Below are 21,566 nucleotides of genomic sequence, written 5' to 3' on the forward strand. Positions count from 1 at the left end.
GGTACCCCTTACGTTTTTTTTTTTGGGCGAAAAGTTAAGTTTCTCCAATCTTCCCAAAACTCTGGATTCTGATAGAGGGCCATGAGACTTAGACCTGAGTGCAAAAATGGAGGCTCTAGCCCCTTCCAGAGCTGAGATATCGAAACTCAAAAATTCGGCCCGAAAAAAAAAACGACAGTGGTACCCCTTACGGTTTTTTTTTTGGGCGAAAAATTAAGTTTCTCCAATCTTCCCAAAACTCTGGATTATGATAGAGGGCCATGAGACTTAGACCTGAGTGCAAAAATGGAGGCTCTAGCCCCTTCCAGAGCTAAGATATCGAAACTCAAAAATTCGGCCCGAAAAAAAAAGCGACAGTGGTACCCCTTACGTTTTTTTTTTTGGGGCGAAAAATTAAGTTTCTCCAATCTTCCCAAAACTCTGGATTCTGATAGAGGGCCATGAGACTTAGACCTGAGTGCAAAAATGGAGGCTCTAGCCCCTTCCAGAGCTGAGATATCGAAACTCAAAAATTCGGCCCGAAAAAAAAAATGACAGTGGTACCCCTTACGGTTTTTTTTTTGGGCGAAAAATTAAGTTTCTCCAATCTTCCCAAAACTCTGGATTATGATAGAGGGCCATGAGACTTAGACCTGAGTGCAAAAATGGAGGCTCTAGCCCCTTCCAGAGCTAAGATATCGAAACTCAAAAATTCGGCCCGAAAAAAAAAGCGACAGTGGTACCCCTTACGTTTTTTTTTTTGGGGCGAAAAATTAAGTTTCTCCAATCTTCCCAAAACTCTGGATTCTGATAGAGGGCCATGAGACTTTAACCTGTGTGCAAAAATGGAGGCTCTAGCAGAGGCGTAGCAAGCTTTTGAAAAGTGTGGGGGATGGATGTGTCATTTAAATTTGGGCATGTTACGTAGACCCCTGTCCCTCTAGCGGGGTTCGGGGGCATGCTCCCCCGCAAGAAAATTTGGTACATTTTAAGGTTAAATGCATCAATCTGGAGCACATTGAGAGCTCAAAATTAAGAGCTTCAACTGGATTCGACCCAGGCCTGTGCACATTGAACAACAAAAAAAAGCATGGACTTGTTGCTTACCTAAAGAGGGCTCAAACATGTTTATAGTTAAGATATAGAGTCTGTCATTATATTCTATATTATGCTATCAAAATTACAATACTTTTGTCCTAATTTCTTCACTTGTAAGAAATAAACCCTTGAGCTTTTATTTAGGAGAAAACACAGAACACCATGCTGATCGTGTGAGCAAAGAGCGCGTTTTTTTTTTTTTTTTTTTTTTCAAATCACGCAGCATTACAAACAGAATGCCTAACGCAAGTCTTTTACTGTTTATCCAAAAATACGAAATATAATAATGAAAACACTGGACATGTCAATAAAACATAAACATAACATCTTCCCAAACACATATCAAGCTTATTTAAAAAACTCGAAAGCATAAACACTCATTCAAAGTACCTGGAAAAGGGAGATGTAAACAACCATAAGTTCCCGCCTCCTCAGCACGAGCTGACCGATACATCTAACACATCAAGAGAGGCGGGACTTAAGGCAGAACAGCCAATCATCAGCCGGACACACTCAAAGCCGGTGTCATGTTTGAGAGGAGACAGCCGCACCGAGCGCACACACACACACTGAGCGCCAGAGAAACGGAGGAGCGACTGTAGAAAGGCGTTTGTGTAAAATTGCGGAAAAACGGCAGAAAAAGTGCAGGTGTTGAACACTCTCACCGGGAAAAGTGTGGGTGTTAAATCAGAATCCAGAGTTTTGAGAAGATTGGAGAAACTCAAAATTTCGCCCCCCGAAAAAAAACGACAGTGTTACCCCTTTTGTTTTTTTTCGGGGGGCAAAATTTTGAGTTTCTCTGATCTTCTTGAAACTCTGGATTCTGATAGAGGGCCATGAGACTTAGACCTGAGTGCAAAAATGGAGTCTCTAGACCCTTCCTGGGCTGAGATATTGCGATCCCACATAGCATTTATCCCATTATAAAAATAATGGGTTCGTGGACGGTGGAATTTTGGGACGGCCCTTGGTGCCACACACTCAGGGGGCCTCCCTGAGTGCAGTAGAATAGTTTTCATCCGAAGATTTTGAAAGCTAAGCTTAAAAACCACGTGTCCACAAACCCATTATTTGTCCAATAACCCACTATTTTTATAATGGCATAAATGCTACGTGGGATCTCAATATCTCAGCTCAGGAAGGGTCTAGAGACTCCATTTTTGCACTCAGGTCTAAGTCTCATGGCCCTTTATCAGAATCCAGAGTTTTGAGAAGATTGGAGAAACTCAAAATATCACCCCCCGAAAAAAACCCGACAGTGTTACCCCTTTTGTTTTTTTTCGGGGGGCGAAATTTTGAGTTTCTCTGATCTTCTTGAAACTCTGGATTCTGATAGAGGGCCATGAGACATAGACCTGAGTGCAAAAATTGAGTCTCTAGACCCTTCCTGAGTTACAAGGTAACACGATGTAACAGGTTACATCGTGTTACCTTGTAGGATACATTGTTAGTTTTTGTGAGTGAGTAGTGAACATCATGGCAACGTATAAAAAGTACCTCACACGGAAACACTTAACTTAAAGGATAAATGCGCGCAATTAACGTAAATCAAGCAAGCTAGAATGCATAGGCTACGAAGTGTTGGCAAAATAACACATTATTGGAGCGCAGAGGGCATAATATGTAATTTTTTCCAGAAAGTTTCTTGCACAAAATAACTTCAAGCACTTTCAAGGACCTGTGTCTATGTATGTTTATTTTCAAAAACTTTCCAGGGCCTTGAAAAAAAAAAAAATCAGATTCACAAACTTTCAAGGATTTCAAGGACCCATGGGAACCCTGTATGGAGCTAGGACTTTCTTTATTAGATGTGAGAAAATAAACATTTTTTTTTCTCTCTGATCATTTGAGAGAAAATTACATACAGATAGCAAAAAAAGCATTCCATGAGAGAAAAAAAAAAATTTAATAGAAAAAGTTCATACCAAAAATAAAAATTAATATTTAAGACTAAAAAAAGTTGAGAAAGTATTTTCTCATACAACATAAAAAATATAAATGTTTTAAAATACATTTAAAAATTATTTCTGAGGAAAAAAAAATCTCTCTCAAAATACTTAGATATATTTTTTGCTATTGGTGTGAAAACATACTCAAAAAAAAAAGAAAAATTCTTGCTCTCGAGAAAAGTATTCTCGTCGTTTGATAAACTTAAGATTGAGCCACTGTCACTGTGACTATTTTAATGATGTCTTTAATAACTTTTCGATGCCAGCAAGTTTCAATCCCTCAAGAAGCCTATGGACTAGTATGGAGGATTGATCCAGCTCTCAGATTCAAAAATATCTTAATTCATGTTCCAAAGATGAAAAAAGGTCTTGCGGAGTTGGAACATGAGGGTGAGTAATTACTGACAGAATTTTCGTTTTTGGGTGAACTATCCCTTTAAATAAATATTGTAAAAATAAATTGCTTATTGCTAACATCAAGTAAAAATACTATTTCATTTATTTGCATGTTCATGTCCATTGTTAGGTTTTTTTTTTTTTTTTTGCTCAAATTAAACATTTCAAAATTACCAAGCCAGTTTCTTTAGCAACAACAAAAAAAAAAAACGTCCAATTTGTTATTTTGTGGTTTGTATAAAAGACTGGGGAAAAAAAAAAGAAAAGAAAAAAAGCACCAAATGTTAAATAAAAACAAATTAAATTTTATTAATACTATAGTTTTATTTAAAAAAAAAGGTTCCTTGGCATCTCCGTACAATTTTACAGTCTTAAAAATCACTCCATAAAATACACACACTTAAGTAGCAATGGTAATGGCCATTTTGGCCATTTAAGTCTATTCTCTGAAAGCATAATTAGAAATGCAACTACTCTAAAATTCAAGCTAAAACTTTAGGGATGAGCAGTCCACTGTTAATTCAAGTTAAAAGTGAATTCTTGTGTCAGGAAAATGTCTCAATGTCCTCATGGCAAGCTATCATCAAGATTATTCAGCAAGCGGGACTGCAGATGGGTCACAATGCTTCTCATCATTCCGCTCAGATGTTCGTGCATCAGGCCCAACTGGTGGGGTGAACAGTGACCAAGTTCCTCTGAAGTTAAGCGTCCACCAAGGGTGACAACATCTGAGAGCAAATCATTCGATTTTTTCTCCTCAGGCATCAGTCCTGAATCTACTCCTGCTTCTGATGGTTTGTCATCTGGCAAAAGTTCAGAGAAAAAAAGTAATGAGGCAAGTCATCAATATGTATTATGCATCACCAATGAACTTGACGGGGGAGGGTGTGTTACCTTGAGCCTCTCCTGGTGTTTGCTCTTCATCTTGGTTTTGAGGAAGCTCCATCTCTTCAGGCTCAGATGTCATTTTCTCCATTTCGTCAAAACTCTTGAGGTCATCAGAACGCCCTTTTCTCTGTACAGCCAAACTTGAGGTGTAAGAATGATCTTCCATAATAAAGTAAGACACTATTTAAATAATCTACACATTACCTGCTGTTCATAATAGGTTTTAAGTGCTTTCCTCACATTGGACAGCTTAGGTGAACGAATAGGAAGGGACTTGATTTCACTAGGGGTAAGGGCACTCAGATCTCCAACCGTTTTAATGTTCCGGGCTCTAACAAGTTGGCCAAAGCCACGAGGCCTGAACATACAGAGAAATAAACAGCAATTAGTTCCATTCTTACTACAGATATCAAAGAAGAAGAAAAAAACTACCGGTAATTTATTAGGAGTTCACCAAATCCTCTAAAAATGTCAGTAAATTAAAAATGAGGAATGACCTTAAACTGAACCCAAACCCTAGTGAAGAGGAAATATGGCTTACCACATGTTGGAGGATATCTGTGGTAAAACTGCCTCTACAGGGGTAGAGCAGCCAACAAGTGCTGGATAAACACAATCTTTAGCAATAGGACGTGGCTCCTGGCTCATTTCCGAAATCTATGATAAAGAAACAGGAATATTTTAACACCATTTCCATTGCAGGTACTGTTAAAACTAAATGAACTTTCATTGCAACTTTCACATTGTCTTAATTGCTTTGAATTTGATAAATAAATGATTTGAATAAGTAGACTGCATGAGATTGAAATAAACAGAATGAAATATTTTAGTACATTGCAAGAGAACCCTTACCAGGCATTTTTTAGAGCTTTTGGATCCAGGGCTACGGAGGTTACGTGGACTTAGACCTGAATAGCCTTTTGTGGGTGTAGTGATATACTGTATGAAGACATTTAACAGGCCATGAAAGAAATGTAAAAACAATTCAAGCACAGTTTTACATCTAGATCTAATCATTTCAAAACACTTATCACAAACCTTCGACTGTCCACTCAAGACTTTTGACCTAGGTGAGCTTGTGCGAATAACCGGACTACGTCGATCAATATCATCAGCCAGTTCTTGATGGTAAATTGGAGTTGCAAAAGACACTCGACGAGACTGCACAACCACAACAACATTACATAGATGATTTTCTCTTTGTATGAAACCACTACAAGCTTACATTACTGCTGTTTCATTGAACATTTAGATTTTAATGTTCTCAAATTAAGAACTGTCCAATACCTTTTGGAGGGGGGATGGGGTATCTTCTTCACATGTTCTCTTCTGTCCCTTCTTCAGAATACTGGTAGATGGAGAAGCTGATGGAGACCAGGCACGAGATCGGTTTCTGCTCGGGCTCTGGCCAGGCTCTAGCTCACCACTGAGAGCGTCTAAAGGTTTAGGCTTGGGTGGGGAATCTAAGCAGGCTTCAGAGGTACTACTTTGAGGTGGTACAGACGACTCCTGCATATCAGCTGAAAGAGCCCGGTTGTCAATCTGAGTGTCTTCATCCTTCTCGATGAGACCAACATTCTTGTCAAGCAATTCTTTGCCATTTGACTCTTCTAGCAACACAACCTTTTCTCCACTCGGCTCTGGAACAGCAAGGTCTTCACTTTCCTTCACTGCATCCTCCTGATGGACATGGGAAGACTCTAGTTGCTCTTGGCATATAGGTGCATCTTCCACTGGGCGACCCTGACTTGGAGAGGTGTCTTGAGGTGTTGAACTCTGGGGTGGTTCTTGACTTACTGAAGGGTTGTCTAATTCTTTGTTGTGCTTTGGACTGTCTGTGCACCCAGAACTCTCCAACTGATTTGACTCTACCTCCTGGACTTTTACAAACACATTGTTTGATTCATCCCTCAGGTTGGATAATTCAAGCTGTGCTTCTTCCTCTGCTTCAGACAGCTGAGAAACAATTACACCAAGCTTTGTAATGGGGCTTTCAGAAGACACAACCTCACATGGGAGTTGAGCAGGCAAGGTTGAATAAGGCTGAACATCAGCAACTGGTAAATCTACAATTGGTGAGCTCTTGCTTTCCTCCAATACGGATGTTGGGCTTGACTGCTCAGGTTTAGAGTACAGGGTGTCAACAACAAGTGGAACCTGCTCATTTTTCAGATCCTTTGATTCTTGGATGTCACTGCCCTGTGAGAACACTTCCTGGTTGTTTAAAAAGCAGTTGCAGCTTCTAGATCGCCTACGTCCACGGCCCCGTCCCCTGGTATGTGGGCACTTACGCAAACTGCCAAACTTTAAGTCTTCTGATACCGCCTGTGAAGATGAATTTGCTTCTTCATCCTCTCCCTTACCACTGATAATCTCCTTTTCTTCGGTATCAGTTCCAGTATTTAATTCTGCATCAGTTTCAGTTTTCAATTTTGTCTCAACTTTGTCATCTACTGCTCCTTTTTGAGAGCTGAACTGTTCATGTGATACACTATAAGAGGAAGGAAACTCTTTGTTTTTCTTAAGTTCATTGGTCTCACTAACTGAAATTTCCAAACTAGCTTCAGGATCTACCTCATCTTGTGACATCTCCATTGATACTTCTGATTGAATATTAGCATCCTCCTTTTCTGCCACTATCTCAGAAACTTTAGGTTCTGTGGCAACTGGTAGCACCTCATTTGACGGGGGTTTCCGCAGTCTCTTTTTAGGCCTTGGCCCATCTTCTTGGCTATCAGGGGTTTCAGACTCCATATTGTCGGCAGCCAACAAACCTTTAGATCGTCGAGTTCTGTATCTACCAAGCCCTTGAGATGAATCTTGGCTTGCACTTAACTCCTCAGCATTTACAGTTGATGTAACATCTCTACTAGAGTCCGTCTCTTCTTCTGCAGTTTTCCTCCTCATAGCTCTTCCCTTCATCTTTGTCATTGTTTGGGAATCTGTCGGACTCGATTCTTCTTTGGTCTGCAGTAATTGAGATTCAGATCTTCTTGTTCTTCGCGTTCGTGGAGATTGCTGGCCATCAGCCTCAGAATCAGAAAGAGGTGTCTGTAAATGTTTCTTTTTCGAAGGGGATGTGGCATTTTGAGAATCATTTTGAGAGTTTTCATCTGCCTCCTTGTATGTGGATTCGTCATGTGTTCTAGTTTTCTTTGGAGATCTACCCAATGCCAGACTTTTAGACTCACTGAGAGTTGGCAGTCTCTCTCCGCTTTGGCTATCTGACTGGGCTACAGGTGAACTTTCGGGAGAAGTCTCACCTTGACTTACTCGTGGAAGTGCCTGTGAAGACTCTGCAGAGAAAATCTGTAAACCACTTGGGCTAAGCTCTCCTTTCATCCCTTTACTTTTCAGCAGGTCACCTACAACTTTACGGTCTTCCCGAACCTTAATTCGTCTTCCAGTTAAAGTGCTACTTGCTGGCGTAAGTATTGACTTATGTGTATTTGTCATTGAGTCTGCAACCTGACTGACTTGTTCTTTGCTTTTCATCTCCCCAGGATCTTCCCCTGGGCGAACAGGTTTACTTCGCCGTCTACTCGACCTTCTTGGTTCTTGACTAGATTGAGAATTAGCAAGACTTTGTGAATCTTTTTCAGGAGAGTCTTCCTCAATGCTGGCTTTGGACACAGGACTGCTCTTAACACCAGATGCATCACTAGATACTTGGGTCTGGGTGTCAGGGACCACATCCCCTTCCTCATCAGTACCTTCACAAGGATGATCTCCCATTGACTTAATCTCATCTTTTGCCTCTTCCCCAACTTTCTCATTTTGAGCAGATGGGTCAGTGCTGCTGATCTTTTGAGATTCCTGAGAATCCTCTTTAGTAGTCTGAGGTTGTGAGTCATTTGGCGTGTACTTCGATTCCTTTGAAGAATCCAGTCTACCTGATTTCCGGGTGAGTGGACCAGTAAATGCAACAGTTGCCGGACTTGATTTCCCTTCAACATATTTCTCTAATGTTATGAATGATTGACGTCTGCTATTGGGTTTAGGAGGTGTACCTGATATCATATCAGATGAACCCGAAACATTAGGGCTGGTCCCCTCTAGATCACTTTTCTCATGCCCACTCGCTTCAATTGTGATGCCATTGGATGGCGACTGATCCTTCTCTAAAGTTTGATCTTTATTTTGCACAGATTTTTCTGGTGTTTCTACATCTGATCTGGTTCCTTCTTGGGTTATTTTAACATCTGGGGATGGTTCATCACTTGTGGCAATCTCCTTAGGGGAGGAAACAAAATTAAAACCAATTAAAACACATAAGAGAAAGCATGCACGCATATCCCACACATAATCAAATCAGCAGTGCCAGAGTTTGAAAACTGCCGTTTTACCTTAGCCTCTTCCTCAGGTTGATCCCCATCATCTTTTGTCAATTTGTCCCTAAGAAGAAACAGGTTTTAATAGTAGATAAAAAAAAGGAGTAAAAGCAAATCCATAATTCCAATACGTACATTGACTCCTCCTGACTCTGAGTACACTGTGAAAAGTCTGTGGTGTCCTGGGAGGCATCCAGATTATTATAGAGAGCAGGAATGTCAACCCTTATACAAAATAAATAACCAATCAAAAAACATAAATGACAATTTCTTTTCAAAATGCTTAGAGAATTTACAGTCATATACACCTCAGATGGCTTAAGAGTATCTTTCAGACACAGAGTTATAATTGTTTTGCTTTCCCTTTTATGAAACCATGTTGAGGTTCAGGGGGAGAGGGAGGTTTAGTTATTCAAAAATAAAAGATGTTTAAGATTAATTTTTTTCTAAAAAATCTTACTACATTTGGATTTCTGAGATATATAAAAAAAATATCCTGGTTCTTCTGAGCTTTTTTTTAATGGTAGCGTGTGGCGCTCCTGATTTTGAAGACCAAAAAAGGTGCATCAATCCATCATAAAATTAATTCACTATTCACTTCGCTACAGGGGGTTAACAAAGGCCTTCTGAAGCGAAGCGATGGGCTTTTGTAAGAAAAATATCCATATTTAAAACTTTACAAACTAAAATATCTAGCTTCCGGCAGGCGGCCTACGCAAATCGATTTATGCCAAAAGAGTAATCTCTGCCCTGACGCCAACACATTGACAAACGCAGAAGCAGAGGATAGAGCAAAACAAAACACTAGTCACAAATTAGAAGTATTCAATTATTTCGATATAAGAGAAGAGGAGCCATATTTGTTTTAACCGCAAGAAGTAAGCTTAAGCTACATCACCTTAGAAGTTACTGTTTTAGCGCAAGTTGAAAATCAAAAGCTAGTTATTTTTGTTCATATAGTATAAACTAAATTTTAGTAAACAGATTACTTTTATGAAGGATGGATGTACTTTTTTGGACTTCAAAATAAGAAGCATCATTCACTGCCATTATAAAGCTTGGAAGAGCAAGGATATTTTTTTATCATAACTCCAATTGTTTTCATCTGAAAGAAAATAGTCTAGGATGGCTTGAGATTAAATCATGGGATAATTAAAACCTTTTTGATGAACTATCCCTTTAAAGATGACAGACTACCAGACCGTCACAGACGAGGCTTAAGTCTAGTTCCAGACTAGAATACATGTTTGAACTGTCTTAACTGAAAGCAACTTGCACTGACATATAACACCAGTAATGTTTTTTTTTTTTTCTAGGGCATGTTATAAAAGGAACTTAAATATCCTAATTGAACTAAGGCCTAATCTGTGCTAAGCTTGTCTGTGAAAATGGGCCTATACGTATAAAATTAAAAATGTGCCGTCTTGTACAATTACACACTTTTTTCATGCCATGGCAGAGGTCTAAACTTCAGAACTTAAACTTACCGTTTAGTCCTTTTGACCTCTTTCTGGTGCTCAGTCAGCACTCTTTGCTTTGTCTCAGGTGGAATGAAAACAAAATCTACTGATGCCGCCTCCTCAATAGCTTCTCGTCGCAAAGGCTTGGGCGATCCAAAGTCCAGCTTGATCTAGAGAGAGACCAGGTGGTTTGTTGAGGGACATGCTGTGGTAGCCAATTAAGCACCACCATTGACATCTTCAAGTTCAGATTCTTTTTTTGTTTTTACTTACAGACACTGGCTTTGCTACATGTACAGAGCCTCTTCCTTTAAGCTCGTCTGCCCTCGCAAGGAGAGAGTCCCTCTTTCCCACAGAGGTCATCTTCACCCCACTAATTTGTGTGTCTAGCTGAGAACTCTCACCCTTATTAGAGAACATAAATTTAGTATGCTTTTAGGAACAAAAAAAAAAAACTAACAGAGATGACATGTTTAAGGTAAACAGCTCTGCGTTCTTCAGGATTTGCATTATTGTTAGCAACACTATACGCACAGTATACTGTCCACTGCAATCATCTGGTGCATCGATAGCTCCAAAACCAGGTAAAATCAAGAGAGTTTTCTGCTTAGCCTGACTTAACACAGACCTAAAAAAAGAAAAAGAAAAAAAAATACTCATAAAAATAAAAGATACTGTCAGTATCAAAAGGGGAAAAATTGCATCCTTGATTTAAATATCTGAAAATCTGCCTACACAACACGTTACACAAATTCCCAGCAATGCAATGAAAACGTACTTCAGAGGCTCGGGGTAAGTCAAGGTGAGTGCATTTCCAAAGGTGGCATTCCAGAACTGAGTGACCACAGTGCGAATTTGCTTGCTCTTGTGTGGAAAAAGCACACAGAGCAAGGGCGACAACAGACCAAGCATCTCATCGTTGTGCAGAGTCAATTGTGTCTGAAGGCAGCCAAGCAGGTCTGTGGCCAGTTTCTCTAACTAGGAGAGAACATAATACGCATCAGAGCTGCTGTGGTTTTGATTTCAAATTTACACAAGTAAATTCTTACCTTGTGTCCAAGTGTTGCACTGGGCTTTGATGGTTCATCATAACTTTTATAAATGAAAAGAAAAACAAGTGTTACACAAAAGGGGGAAAAATACAATGTATGAAGGATGAGAAGACTCCACAAACCTGGAGAATTGTTCATAAAGGTGTGAGAGTGGTTTGGTGAGGGTGGACAGCACCTCTTGTAGGAACGTGGGCAGTGTTATATTAGTCAAAAGAGTAGACAAGATGGAGACCATCACCAAGCCAATTCCATTTAAAGCTCCACAGGCGGGCTCCACAGATTCTTCTGAGGGGTTCACAGAAAGAAATGCATCTAGAGTCTGGATCAGGAGAGTGTGGAAGGTCGAGAGATTCCCCAGGGCTCTGCTTTTCTTGCGTACCCAACTCAAAGGTGTATGAGGAGCTAGGGATTAGCACATGAAAATATGGTCACAGTGCCATTAACACAACTTTACCCATTTGAAACTGAAGCAAAATCCTTACATTTCATCTTCTGTTGAAATTGTGGCGTGTAAGGAGAAAAGTCCATACTCTCAATGATGACCAGCAAGATGTTTGCTATTGCATCTAGCATAGGCAGACTCTAAAACAAACAAAAGGATACCAATTATAATAGACTCAACACCCTAATTAGGTGCACAATTTAATAACTTTTCCAAGGTTGGAAGTGCCGTACTTTCAGAGCATCGCTTTCAAGAGAGGCAGATATCTTGGCACACAGCTCTTCACAGCATATATTCTCCTCAGCTGTGGCTACCAAAGCGGAGCAGCGAGCAAATGCCTTGTAAAGCCTGGACCAAGTACTGATCATGGCTTTCTGAGTGATCTATTCAAGAAATTAAGTCAAAGGACAAATAAAATTAAATACTTGCATTATAATGGAGAAATCATTGTACAAAAGCTATGACTGGCTCTTACTTGGGGTAGGGCTGAACCAGGAAGCAGATGAAAGACTGGAAACATCAATGCACTGTAAATGGCGCTGAAGTTATGCTCCAGAGCATCTCCTTGATTCACTTCATTGGTCTATGTTGGAACAATGATTTATCAATAGTAGTGAAATACAAGGCTTGACTGGCACTCAAATGCACGTTCATTCTATACCACAGATTATTTAAATTAAGTACCTGAGTGATTGTGTCCGTCAGAGGGTTTACCACCACACTCCACATCCTCCAGAGCTGTTTCTTGTTCTTTACAACCTCTGCACTCCCACTAACCGCTCCTAAAACAGCCTCTCCAAATGCCAGGGGCGATGTAGGTCCACAAAATCCACAGCTCACAAGGGTTTCCAGGCTAGAGAAAAACCTGCTAGATGACAAAGAAAACAAGTTAAGCAAACAATTTCAATGGAAATAAAACAATTAGTATAACTCTTAGGTTTAATGCAAAAAAATAAAGTTCTCCAAAATATTACTTTTGGTCTTGATATTAGGTATTAAATGATTAAATGATTAAAATTAAGTCTTATGGTTACCTCTCATCTTCAAGAAACGATGAAAGCTGGTTACTTTTGTAAAATAGCAGTATTAGGAAAAGTGCAGGTGTACCCTGGAAAAGAACATGTGGAAAATTATTATCTTATTCACATAAATTCAATGGATGAAAAATTGAAATTTGTGTTGAACAATTTACCAAGGCTTTACCATAAGTGGTAAAATAGAACTTACGTTCAACAAATCCATGTTTGCCACTTGATAAGCTGCAGAACCAAGCACCTTCTGAGGGATTCCTTTAATGGTGGCTTCCAACAAAAGCTGCAGCAAATAATTTGAGCAAAAAAAAAAAAGTTAGAACAGAAGGATCGAACCAACAACCAACATAAAAATTTACTACAGTTCAAAGTTTTGTTTTTGAAACAAGTTATTATGCTCACCAAGGCTGCATTTATGTAATGGAAAATATACTAGTAGCTCTAATATTGCCAAATTGTCAATTTAAAAATCTTAAAATCTTATCGCGTGACAATGGGGGAGGATTCACTGCGCAACAGAAAACGTCTGATAAATGTCCTATCTTGTAGAATCCCTATACACGTAGTTTGTGCGATCACAAATTTGAAAGTGAAAGTAAAACAAGCTCCCTGATGCAAAATAAAATGACAATTTCACAACAATTATAAAGAGTCTGTGCACTACAGTACTTTTTTTGCACTTGAACTTAATGTTTGATAAACTACTACTGATTACTGAATGTTTGATAAAAATACAGAATGTTTGATAAACTACTACTGATTTACTACACTTATTGTTTGCACTTAAGCCTAAGGGAAACTTTTTTTCTGTGTTCAATGTGTATAAAAGAGTTCAGTTAGGTTGTCACACACAGCCTCAATCAGAAGTTCTGAAAGCTCATAAATGTACAGTTTGGTCTGAAATCATACACGACAAAAGCCAGTCAGTAAAAACCTTTTACAGTGCTTGTATATAGTTTTCTTTCAAAGCATTAGATAATTCATACTCAAAGTAGACCTGAAATGACATGTATTAGAAAATTATTAGTCAAAACTTGTTCTTGTGAAAGTAATTGAACAGGTCATTTTCACCATGAAGCGCTATCTTACCAGTGCACGTTCAGCAGGCAGAGCATCTGAAGACAAGATGGACTGAAGAGCCTGTAGGAGAAGCGTAAGGACCTCTGAACCCTGCCGTTCCTTCTTGTTACCTGTTGACGAGTGTGACGGGAAAACTTTTTAAATTAGCCAGTATTCACAACAAAACAGCATGCAAATTATCTTTGACTTAAATGTTCACCAACCGGCTTCTATAGCTGTGCTGACAGAACTGATCAGGTTGCTCCAAATTAGATTAAGAAGTGCTTCTGTGGAAAATAAATACACAAAGTGATTAACATGGACAGCAATAGCATATATTTCCTTTACTGACTGATCTAATTAACAATAAACAACCTTAAAAAGACAAACAACTAAAGGCGAAAGTTAAGTTGGCATTAGGAGTTTAGGCTACATTATGCAGATGACATTGTTGAATACCTGGAGCATGTTTTCCCACAGCAATGAAGCCATCGCTGATGGCTGATATGAGGGTAGAGGCATGTCTGCTGAAGAAGGACGGGCTGGTGAGGAACGGGTGTGTCAAGGGCTCTGAAAAAAAAAAAAAAACATGTTGACATCTGCTATATCTGAAATTTCATTCCATCACTGCAATTATATGAACTTCACTGTAACGTGAGGTTCCACATATTAGACTGTAGTTGTACATCTGAACATCTCTAGATTATTAATCAAATTCACGTTTATATCACACGTTACATTTTGTATAGACCTTGAAGCCCAATGCATCACTGATGGAAAACAATTTTCAAAGCTCAGACAATACTGTTTGTGTATGATTACCCAAGCTGATTTGAAGACTTTCTTTAGCAGCTGTGGCCATAACCTCTGGACCCAGGAGCCAGTGAAGAGTCATCTCTAGTCCCAGGAGCTGAATGGAGCGGTAGGACTGAGACGCCTGCATGCTGCTATTCAGATTCATGCGAGGAGTAGTGCTCGTCGTGCTGCAGGAGGGAATGCCTAGAGAACAGGAAAATGAAAAATGACATGCAGCTAATATGACAACATTTGGGCTAGACACAAAAAAGAATCAAGGAGCTTAAGGGTACAATATGTAGCAATTTTTCACCACAAAAGGTCGCAGTTACCAACAATAACAAAGGCGAAGCTTGATGATGCTATGAGGGAGAGTTGAAAGATGGGAGATGACGTTATTTCACCATCCAGAGATGTTATGGAATTAATGAATCATGATCACGTATGAGGTAATTTATTTGCTTTTGTATTACTTGTACGTCTGATTGCAATATTTTATGTCACCATAATGAATAAACTGCAAGGAACAGGAAATGTTATGCTATATTATGGCGCTTTTCCACTGCATAGTACGGTACGGTTCGGCTCAGTACGCTTCGACTCGGCGCGAAACAGTTCGGATCGCTTTTCGTTTCCACTGCAGTAGTACCCCTTCAAAGTGTGTGGGACTGATCGTTATCTGCATTTCAAAAACACCACGCCGATATTGATCCTCATTTTAGTTCTCCTTTTTTGTCCCAAAGTCTGCTTGCCATGGTCCATAATGTTTCAACGAAATTACAACAGCTTGCAGCTAAACGTTACACACTATGCAGTTGTCCACATCTGTCACCATGGTTACATCATGGCTGTGGACAGGAATAAAAAAAAATGGAATTTCTCTGAAACAAACTCTGGAGACTTTTGGGATATTGTAAGTACACAACTGCAGAAAATATATCACACTGTTTAAGTCATTTTTGAATATTTTATTACAAAATTCCTACATATTGTACCTTTAAATAGAACTTTTTTTTTTTACATTTTATAAACAAAACTAATCGAAACTGCCATCTCATTCCATCCCCTTTATATGATGTTATGATGAAGGAACAACAAGGAAATGAGCTGTACCTGTTTTAGGTGTATTAGGGGTGCCATTGCTTGGGTTAGGGGTACGAGCAGGTGTAGTGGGGGACTGCAGTGGAGAATCAGGAGGAAGTGTGCTGTGTAGTAGAGGCACACCAACCTTTAAGAAGGAGGTGGAAAGAAAGGACAGATAAACTGTTGCTGAAATTAACCATTAGAACCATGGCCATACATTAGGTACAACTGTCTGCAAAGATAGTCATCTATCAACATAAACAGTGAATTTTACCTGCTCAAAGTTAGCGGAGAAGTTGGGCCCAAGCTTGACTACGAGATACCACCACACCTCCAGCTTGGTGAGCAGAAGAGCTTCAGTCCTGACTTGGATGGAACTAAGGGGCTGCATGAGGAGCTTCAGACGCTTACTGCTGCACAGGATATCTGCTCAAGAGAAACCAGTTACAACTTTAAAACAAAAGGGGAGAAAATGTAGAACGCTTAATAATCATGAACTGTCGCTGGACGGTTACTAAGAGTTCTCAGACTTATTGACCAATAAATTTCAATGGCGTGTCAGTTGTGATCACTAAACAAGGATTTTTAAACACCAACATATTTGAGCCAAGCATAAAAAATATCCATGACCTTATCATCATGACTTTCCACAAGACACAATTTTGTAATTCTCTGATTTTCGCAGGTTTTCCATGACAGTGGCTCTTACACCAAATTTCCAAAGAAACTTGCCTGGATTAAGGGCAAAATTGTCAATGAGGCTCTTCCAAGCTATGAAGGCAATCTTCTTAATATTAGGGGAAGAGTTGCGGAAACCCAGCTCCTCTAAATACAGCAAGGAATTAATAAAAGCACCGCCTTTGTGGAGCAACTGAAAAGAGACAGAAACACACCCTTATCGACACTGAAAATACCAAGATTAAGAACTGAAAAATGCTTGAAGAGCAGCATTTAGTGACTGAGAATCTTACTTTCCCCAGAAGTTTCACAAACAAGGGCCAGAGCTTTAGCATATTCGTTTCATTCTTAGAGGCAAACAGCTTCTGCATTTCAGGGATGAGCATCTGGAGGCAGCAGAGCAATAGAGAGCAAAAACATAAATATATGCACAAAAAAAGCTGCTGTGTACATCCACATAACACTTACAGAGGACATCATTGGCTCTACAATGGCTGCCACCTCCTGCTGTTTCTCCAGAAGAAGAGGCATGCCCAATTCCAGTGCTGCTGCCGCACGCAAGCGCACTTTATTGGCCGAATGAACCACGAGAGGAACAACCAGCTTGGCCCAGCACACGGCTCCAGCAGCCATCTGAGTGGGAGCCTGCTCCAGCAACCTGACGGTCATCACAAAATCTTATTAACAGATTATGTCAAGTATGAAGGACCTTGCAAAATGGCAGTACCAAGAAAGAGAAACTTCATCAAACCTTATAACAACATTGAGGGACTCATGGTCAATGAGGATTGACTGAACCTCTCGAGTCTGCAAGGCCTCCAGACTCTTGAGAATCTCTGGGGCCTGAAATGTAGAAAACATTTTAGCCACACACAATATCATATCAGGGGGAAAAACATTAAATCCAAGTTTTTAAAGCAAACCTTTTTGGATGCCACCTCTGGCGGAAAATTCTGTTTTGAAATCACCCATAATGCTCGTGTGCATGTAAACTTCTCCTTGGACTTTACCACGACATTACAGAGTGTAGACAGAATATCTTCGGAAATATTTGCTGAAGGAAACAATGGGGAAAATTGAGGATTATGGACGCTACTACTTATGGGGTGGGGGGGGGGGGGGGGATGTAATATTATACTAGAGAATTAAACTTTTTACCTGGTATGACTGAAACGATGTGTGAGTGGAAGACACAGAATCCCAAAGCCTGCAGTGCAGCTTGACACAGCTCCTCATTCTCACTGGAGATATGTACCTGAAAAAAATAAAAAGATTTACAGGGTTGATGCCTAGTTAAGATATACAGTTTTCTGAAATAACCTTTTCTTGTTTATTTTGGAGAAAGAATTATAATGCTAAATATTCAGTTACAAGCACAAAGTGCCAGTGAATGAGTCTTAATTCACAGAAGCGACAACTTACCAAAAGGATTTTACTAAGACGTGCAAAATGCTTTACAACCACAGGCAGAAACTGACGCCCTTCCTCTCCATTGAGACGGCTAGGAGAAAGAAAGAACGACAAAGACTTAATCAATCTATTAAAAACTTACTCATACATCAAGCAAACACAGTTGAGCATTTTTTACACAATATTTGATGTGCTTGTGTAAATTCAGATGTCTCGATTCAATTCACAAGATCTCAATTAAATTTGATTTGATTCAATTCAATGAATTCAATTATTAAATTCACTAGCCCCATCACAAAAAAGTAATAAGTCAATAAATGAGGTTTTTTGTAACCAATTTATCTTTGTTTTGTAATAAGTTTGACACCCAATATTTTAAATAAAAGTGAAATCTATTTAAACTAATATGAATTTCAAAGTTATTTAAAGCCAAAAACAAGACAAAAGCCATTCATTAATAAAAAAGACAGACAAAAGCCACTCATTAATAAAAAAAAAAAAAGAAAAGAGCAAATAATCACAAGCAACAATAGCACAAATACATTTAGAACAAAAATACAAATGAAATAACCAGTGCTTTAAGTTTTTCAGGTAGGTCTAACATTAGTTTTCAGCTACTGAAATTGAAAAAAGTAATTAAATGTTAAATAACACTGCATTTAATCTTCACAATAAAAAAAATAAATGAATAAATAAAGGTTAATCCTTAAAGTTACAAGAACAGTTAAGTGAAGAGCAGAGTAATTTTCTGTCTTTTGCAGACAGCAACAGGGATATTAAGTTGCTGTCACTTTCGGATCCAATAAGGATACACATGCGTTCTTTCTCTACTGCTTAAACCATAACCGATAAGCTTAACTTGGATACTCGTAAAGGCGGGCATTTTGAGATAAATGTGTGAATTTGTGCGTTTAGGTGCAAGGAGCCGTGAAATAATTAATTTTATTATTTGGACGCTGTTGTGTGCGCTCACAAAACTTCCCTTTCACTTCAATGTTTAAATTGGCAAGGCTTGAAAACGCATGCAAATGGTAAACTTTTGTGACCATGCAGTACTGGCTCGATGAGGACACTGACAGTTCCTTCAACAAACACCTTTCACACTGAAAAGTGCACCTGTATCAAGCATGATCAGAACTGAATCTAGTGGTAATGAGTAGTAATAAGATTAACGTCAATAAGACACGTTCAAGGAAAAAAATCTATTCATGGCTTTTGAGAATCAATATCGAATCAACCACATTAAAAAAAAAAAACCTGATTAATCGAAAAATCATTTTTTTTGGCCAGCCCTAGTTTGTGAATAAAAAACCAAATGTTCACATTATAAAGCATAGAAGTCTCTTCAGAAGACTTGGATTAAATCGCTATTTACATGGACTTGGTTTACAACCTCTTTAAAGGGATACTTTACCTCTAGAAAGATGAATGTGTATTTAAAATGGATCATTTATGTAGAAGAAATGAAATTATTTTTTAATTAATTTTACTTTCTAGGCAGAGAAAATCCAGAAAATATGTTTTTGGCTTATGTGGATGAAAGACAACAACCACCGAACCCACCAAATACCTCACATTTGCGTGACTACCTTTAATGTGTATGACTGCGTGCTAATGTGAGCTGGTCTGGTTACAGTGCCCAGGATGTTTTTCTCCAGTCTGCCCCTGTATATAGGCCTGCAATATACTTTATTCCCTGTATCAAATCATGTCATCTTATTACCCACCTCAGCCCTTGATGTTTCAATTTCAGACCCTTTTGTTTTTAAAACCTAGAAACGTCAAAGTTATAAAATAAAGCAGAAATCCAGCATAAAAATAAAGCAAAAAATTTGACTAAAACCTACTCAACAGTGACAGACACCAAAACTGTAAGCTAACACTTACTTTGCGATGGTGATATAGGCATCTGTCTGCTCTGACAGTCCAGCTGCTTCATCCTCAAGACAATCTAGAAGAGGTAGGAGGCTAGCACTAGATAGAGGTACTGCAGCCATCATCCTCACAACCTGAAAGACATAATAAAACACATTGAAGCAATGCATAGCACATCAGAAGAATCTGATTTCACAAAGTACATGTTCCTGGAACAACATGCCAATCATCAATCAGACATCAATCAGATTTGAGAGATGCGTTTACAGTTTGTCAAATTCAGGCTAACCACCAGGGCTAGATGCCTCTTCATCAGTGTTTTCACCTTTCATTTCCCTCTGATTTTAGGGATAGCTTGTGGGTAGGGTTAGGTAAAGGGGTAGGAATATGTTTAGGATTATAGCTACAGATAGGATTTTTTTTTCAATGACCAACAAAATATGTCTAACTCTGTGAAATCAAGATGTGCTTGTAGCATTAATTACAAGAGAGGATGTAATGCAAAAAAAAAAATTTAAAAAAAAATTAAGGAGTACCAATTCAGTTGAGTAACAGGAGAAGGGCTGAAGTTTTAAATTCTGGACCTCTAAATCTTTTCAAAATATATTTAGAAACTACTGTGCCCCCTTGGACCTTTAGGACCCCAGAGTGACTCACCTTCCACCTCACATGCTACAGCCCTGGCTGGGAGTTTTGCATCACGCATTCCTGCGATTAATAATCGATTATGAAAAACTATGCATTAATCAGTTAATCAGCATGTATGAAAAGTGAATATTTTAACCATGGCATGTTATAGTGGTAGTGAAAGTGAGCTAGAATAGATCGATGCATGCGGGACATCGTGTTCTCTTGTTATGATAAGATATCAGACGCACAAATGGCATTAATGACTGGACTACATTTCTATTTTGTGCTCTTGCATTGATCTACTATTTCTTAAGGGCATATTTTGGGAGAATAAACCCTAAATACGACGTTTAGCTAGCCAGAGAGGCTAATAACAATAACGTTACGCCGTCCATCTTTATTAAACCTCTCTGCGAAAGATCATAACGTATTTGCATTAAAATATAAAGTATTTACTGGAGAGTGTGCACTAACGCCGCTAACTTATCAGTCAAATGTGCAAATATTAGTCCACATTATCGTTTGCATTTTAAAGCTATTGTGTTAACATGTGCGTTGAGCGTTCAGTTACAACTTGTGGGCACCTCGCGAACAGAAAAATACAGAGGTAAAAAATATGCCGTTAATTGGAAACTTTAAACCGCCATGTACGTTTTTGCTGTAATCAATCTAATCCAACAGGAACTTCCCCTACAAAGACTGCAGAGTTATTAGCGAGCTAGTTACCATCATCATGTTCCCCACCCAACCCCCTGAACACACTCATGAACAGACACAACTCAAGATGTCTCACCTCGCGCTTGAGGACACGCTAACAACCAATGAAGGCGATATCATCGACACACGATGTATATCAGAGAAATTAGAGGGGTTTATACAACAGTGTTTGTAAACGATCAAGACTGCGCAGCGTCTGTCCACTCCACACTCCCCGCGAAAATGCTGGCGCCAAACATGACGCGCGATTGACGCGTCACCTTCAACCCGACGTCAACTCCGCCCTCTCATAAATTATTTATTGGATGAACGTACATCAAATTAAGACACTATGGTCATTTGAATAGTTTATATTATTAGTAAAATTGCTCACCTAACATCACAGTTTGTAAATGTACATTTAAATATATACCTTACCACCTAAATTCTCTGACCGAGGGAAATGCTAAATAAGCTAAAAATATATTACTAGCCCAAGTGTGACCCTGCATCATAATTCTCAGTCTGAATAAAAATCAAGAATTGTAGCCTATATGCACTCTTAAGTTTTTGTTCAACAATATTTTCCATCAGTTATTTGCTGCAGTATTCAATAACTTTGTATTGGCAAATTCTGTTTGTTTATTTATTTATTTATTTATTTTATTAGTATGTTGTGTTGAGCAGAGTTGCTAGAATGTCTACAGTTACAAC

At 38.9% G+C, this 21,566-nt stretch overlaps 1 protein-coding gene across 3 annotated transcripts; it reads right to left on the reverse strand.

Moving 5' to 3' along the window:
* Positions 1-2,755: 2,755 nt before the first annotated feature.
* Positions 2,756-21,118, reverse strand: rif1 (replication timing regulatory factor 1). 3 transcript variants are annotated; one of them, XM_089133262.1, is made up of 37 exons: positions 20,950-21,118; positions 20,184-20,234; positions 19,539-19,660; positions 17,664-17,742; positions 17,400-17,496; positions 17,165-17,295; positions 16,993-17,084; positions 16,710-16,899; positions 16,535-16,627; positions 16,296-16,434; positions 15,838-15,989; positions 15,594-15,708; positions 14,508-14,684; positions 14,145-14,255; positions 13,910-13,972; positions 13,716-13,816; positions 12,823-12,909; positions 12,630-12,703; positions 12,280-12,463; positions 12,071-12,178; positions 11,829-11,978; positions 11,636-11,735; positions 11,276-11,555; positions 11,151-11,193; positions 10,880-11,079; positions 10,636-10,729; positions 10,375-10,506; positions 10,129-10,271; positions 8,777-8,866; positions 8,657-8,705; positions 5,598-8,543; positions 5,349-5,471; positions 5,163-5,249; positions 4,852-4,967; positions 4,515-4,668; positions 4,317-4,437; positions 2,756-4,225 (listed from the first exon to the last, which is right to left on the reverse strand). In XM_089133262.1, the coding sequence occupies exons 3-37, from the start codon at positions 19,649-19,651 to the stop codon at positions 3,990-3,992; spliced, it is 7,170 nt and encodes a 2,389-aa protein (XP_088989388.1). In that variant the 5' UTR covers positions 19,652-19,660; positions 20,184-20,234; positions 20,950-21,118; the 3' UTR covers positions 2,756-3,989. The 3 variants fall into 3 exon arrangements, with proteins under 3 accessions (XP_088989388.1, XP_088989389.1, XP_088989387.1); XM_089133263.1 differs by lacking the exon at positions 20,184-20,234 and having other exon boundaries at positions 12,280-12,460; XM_089133261.1 differs by lacking the exon at positions 20,184-20,234.
* Between the last annotated feature and the right edge of the window lie 448 nt (positions 21,119-21,566).

Source organism: Pimephales promelas, chromosome 7, assembly GCF_988280905.1.
Source record: "Pimephales promelas chromosome 7, fPimPro1.hap1.1, whole genome shotgun sequence".
In the NCBI taxonomy this organism is placed as follows: Eukaryota; Metazoa; Chordata; class Actinopteri; order Cypriniformes; family Leuciscidae; genus Pimephales; species Pimephales promelas.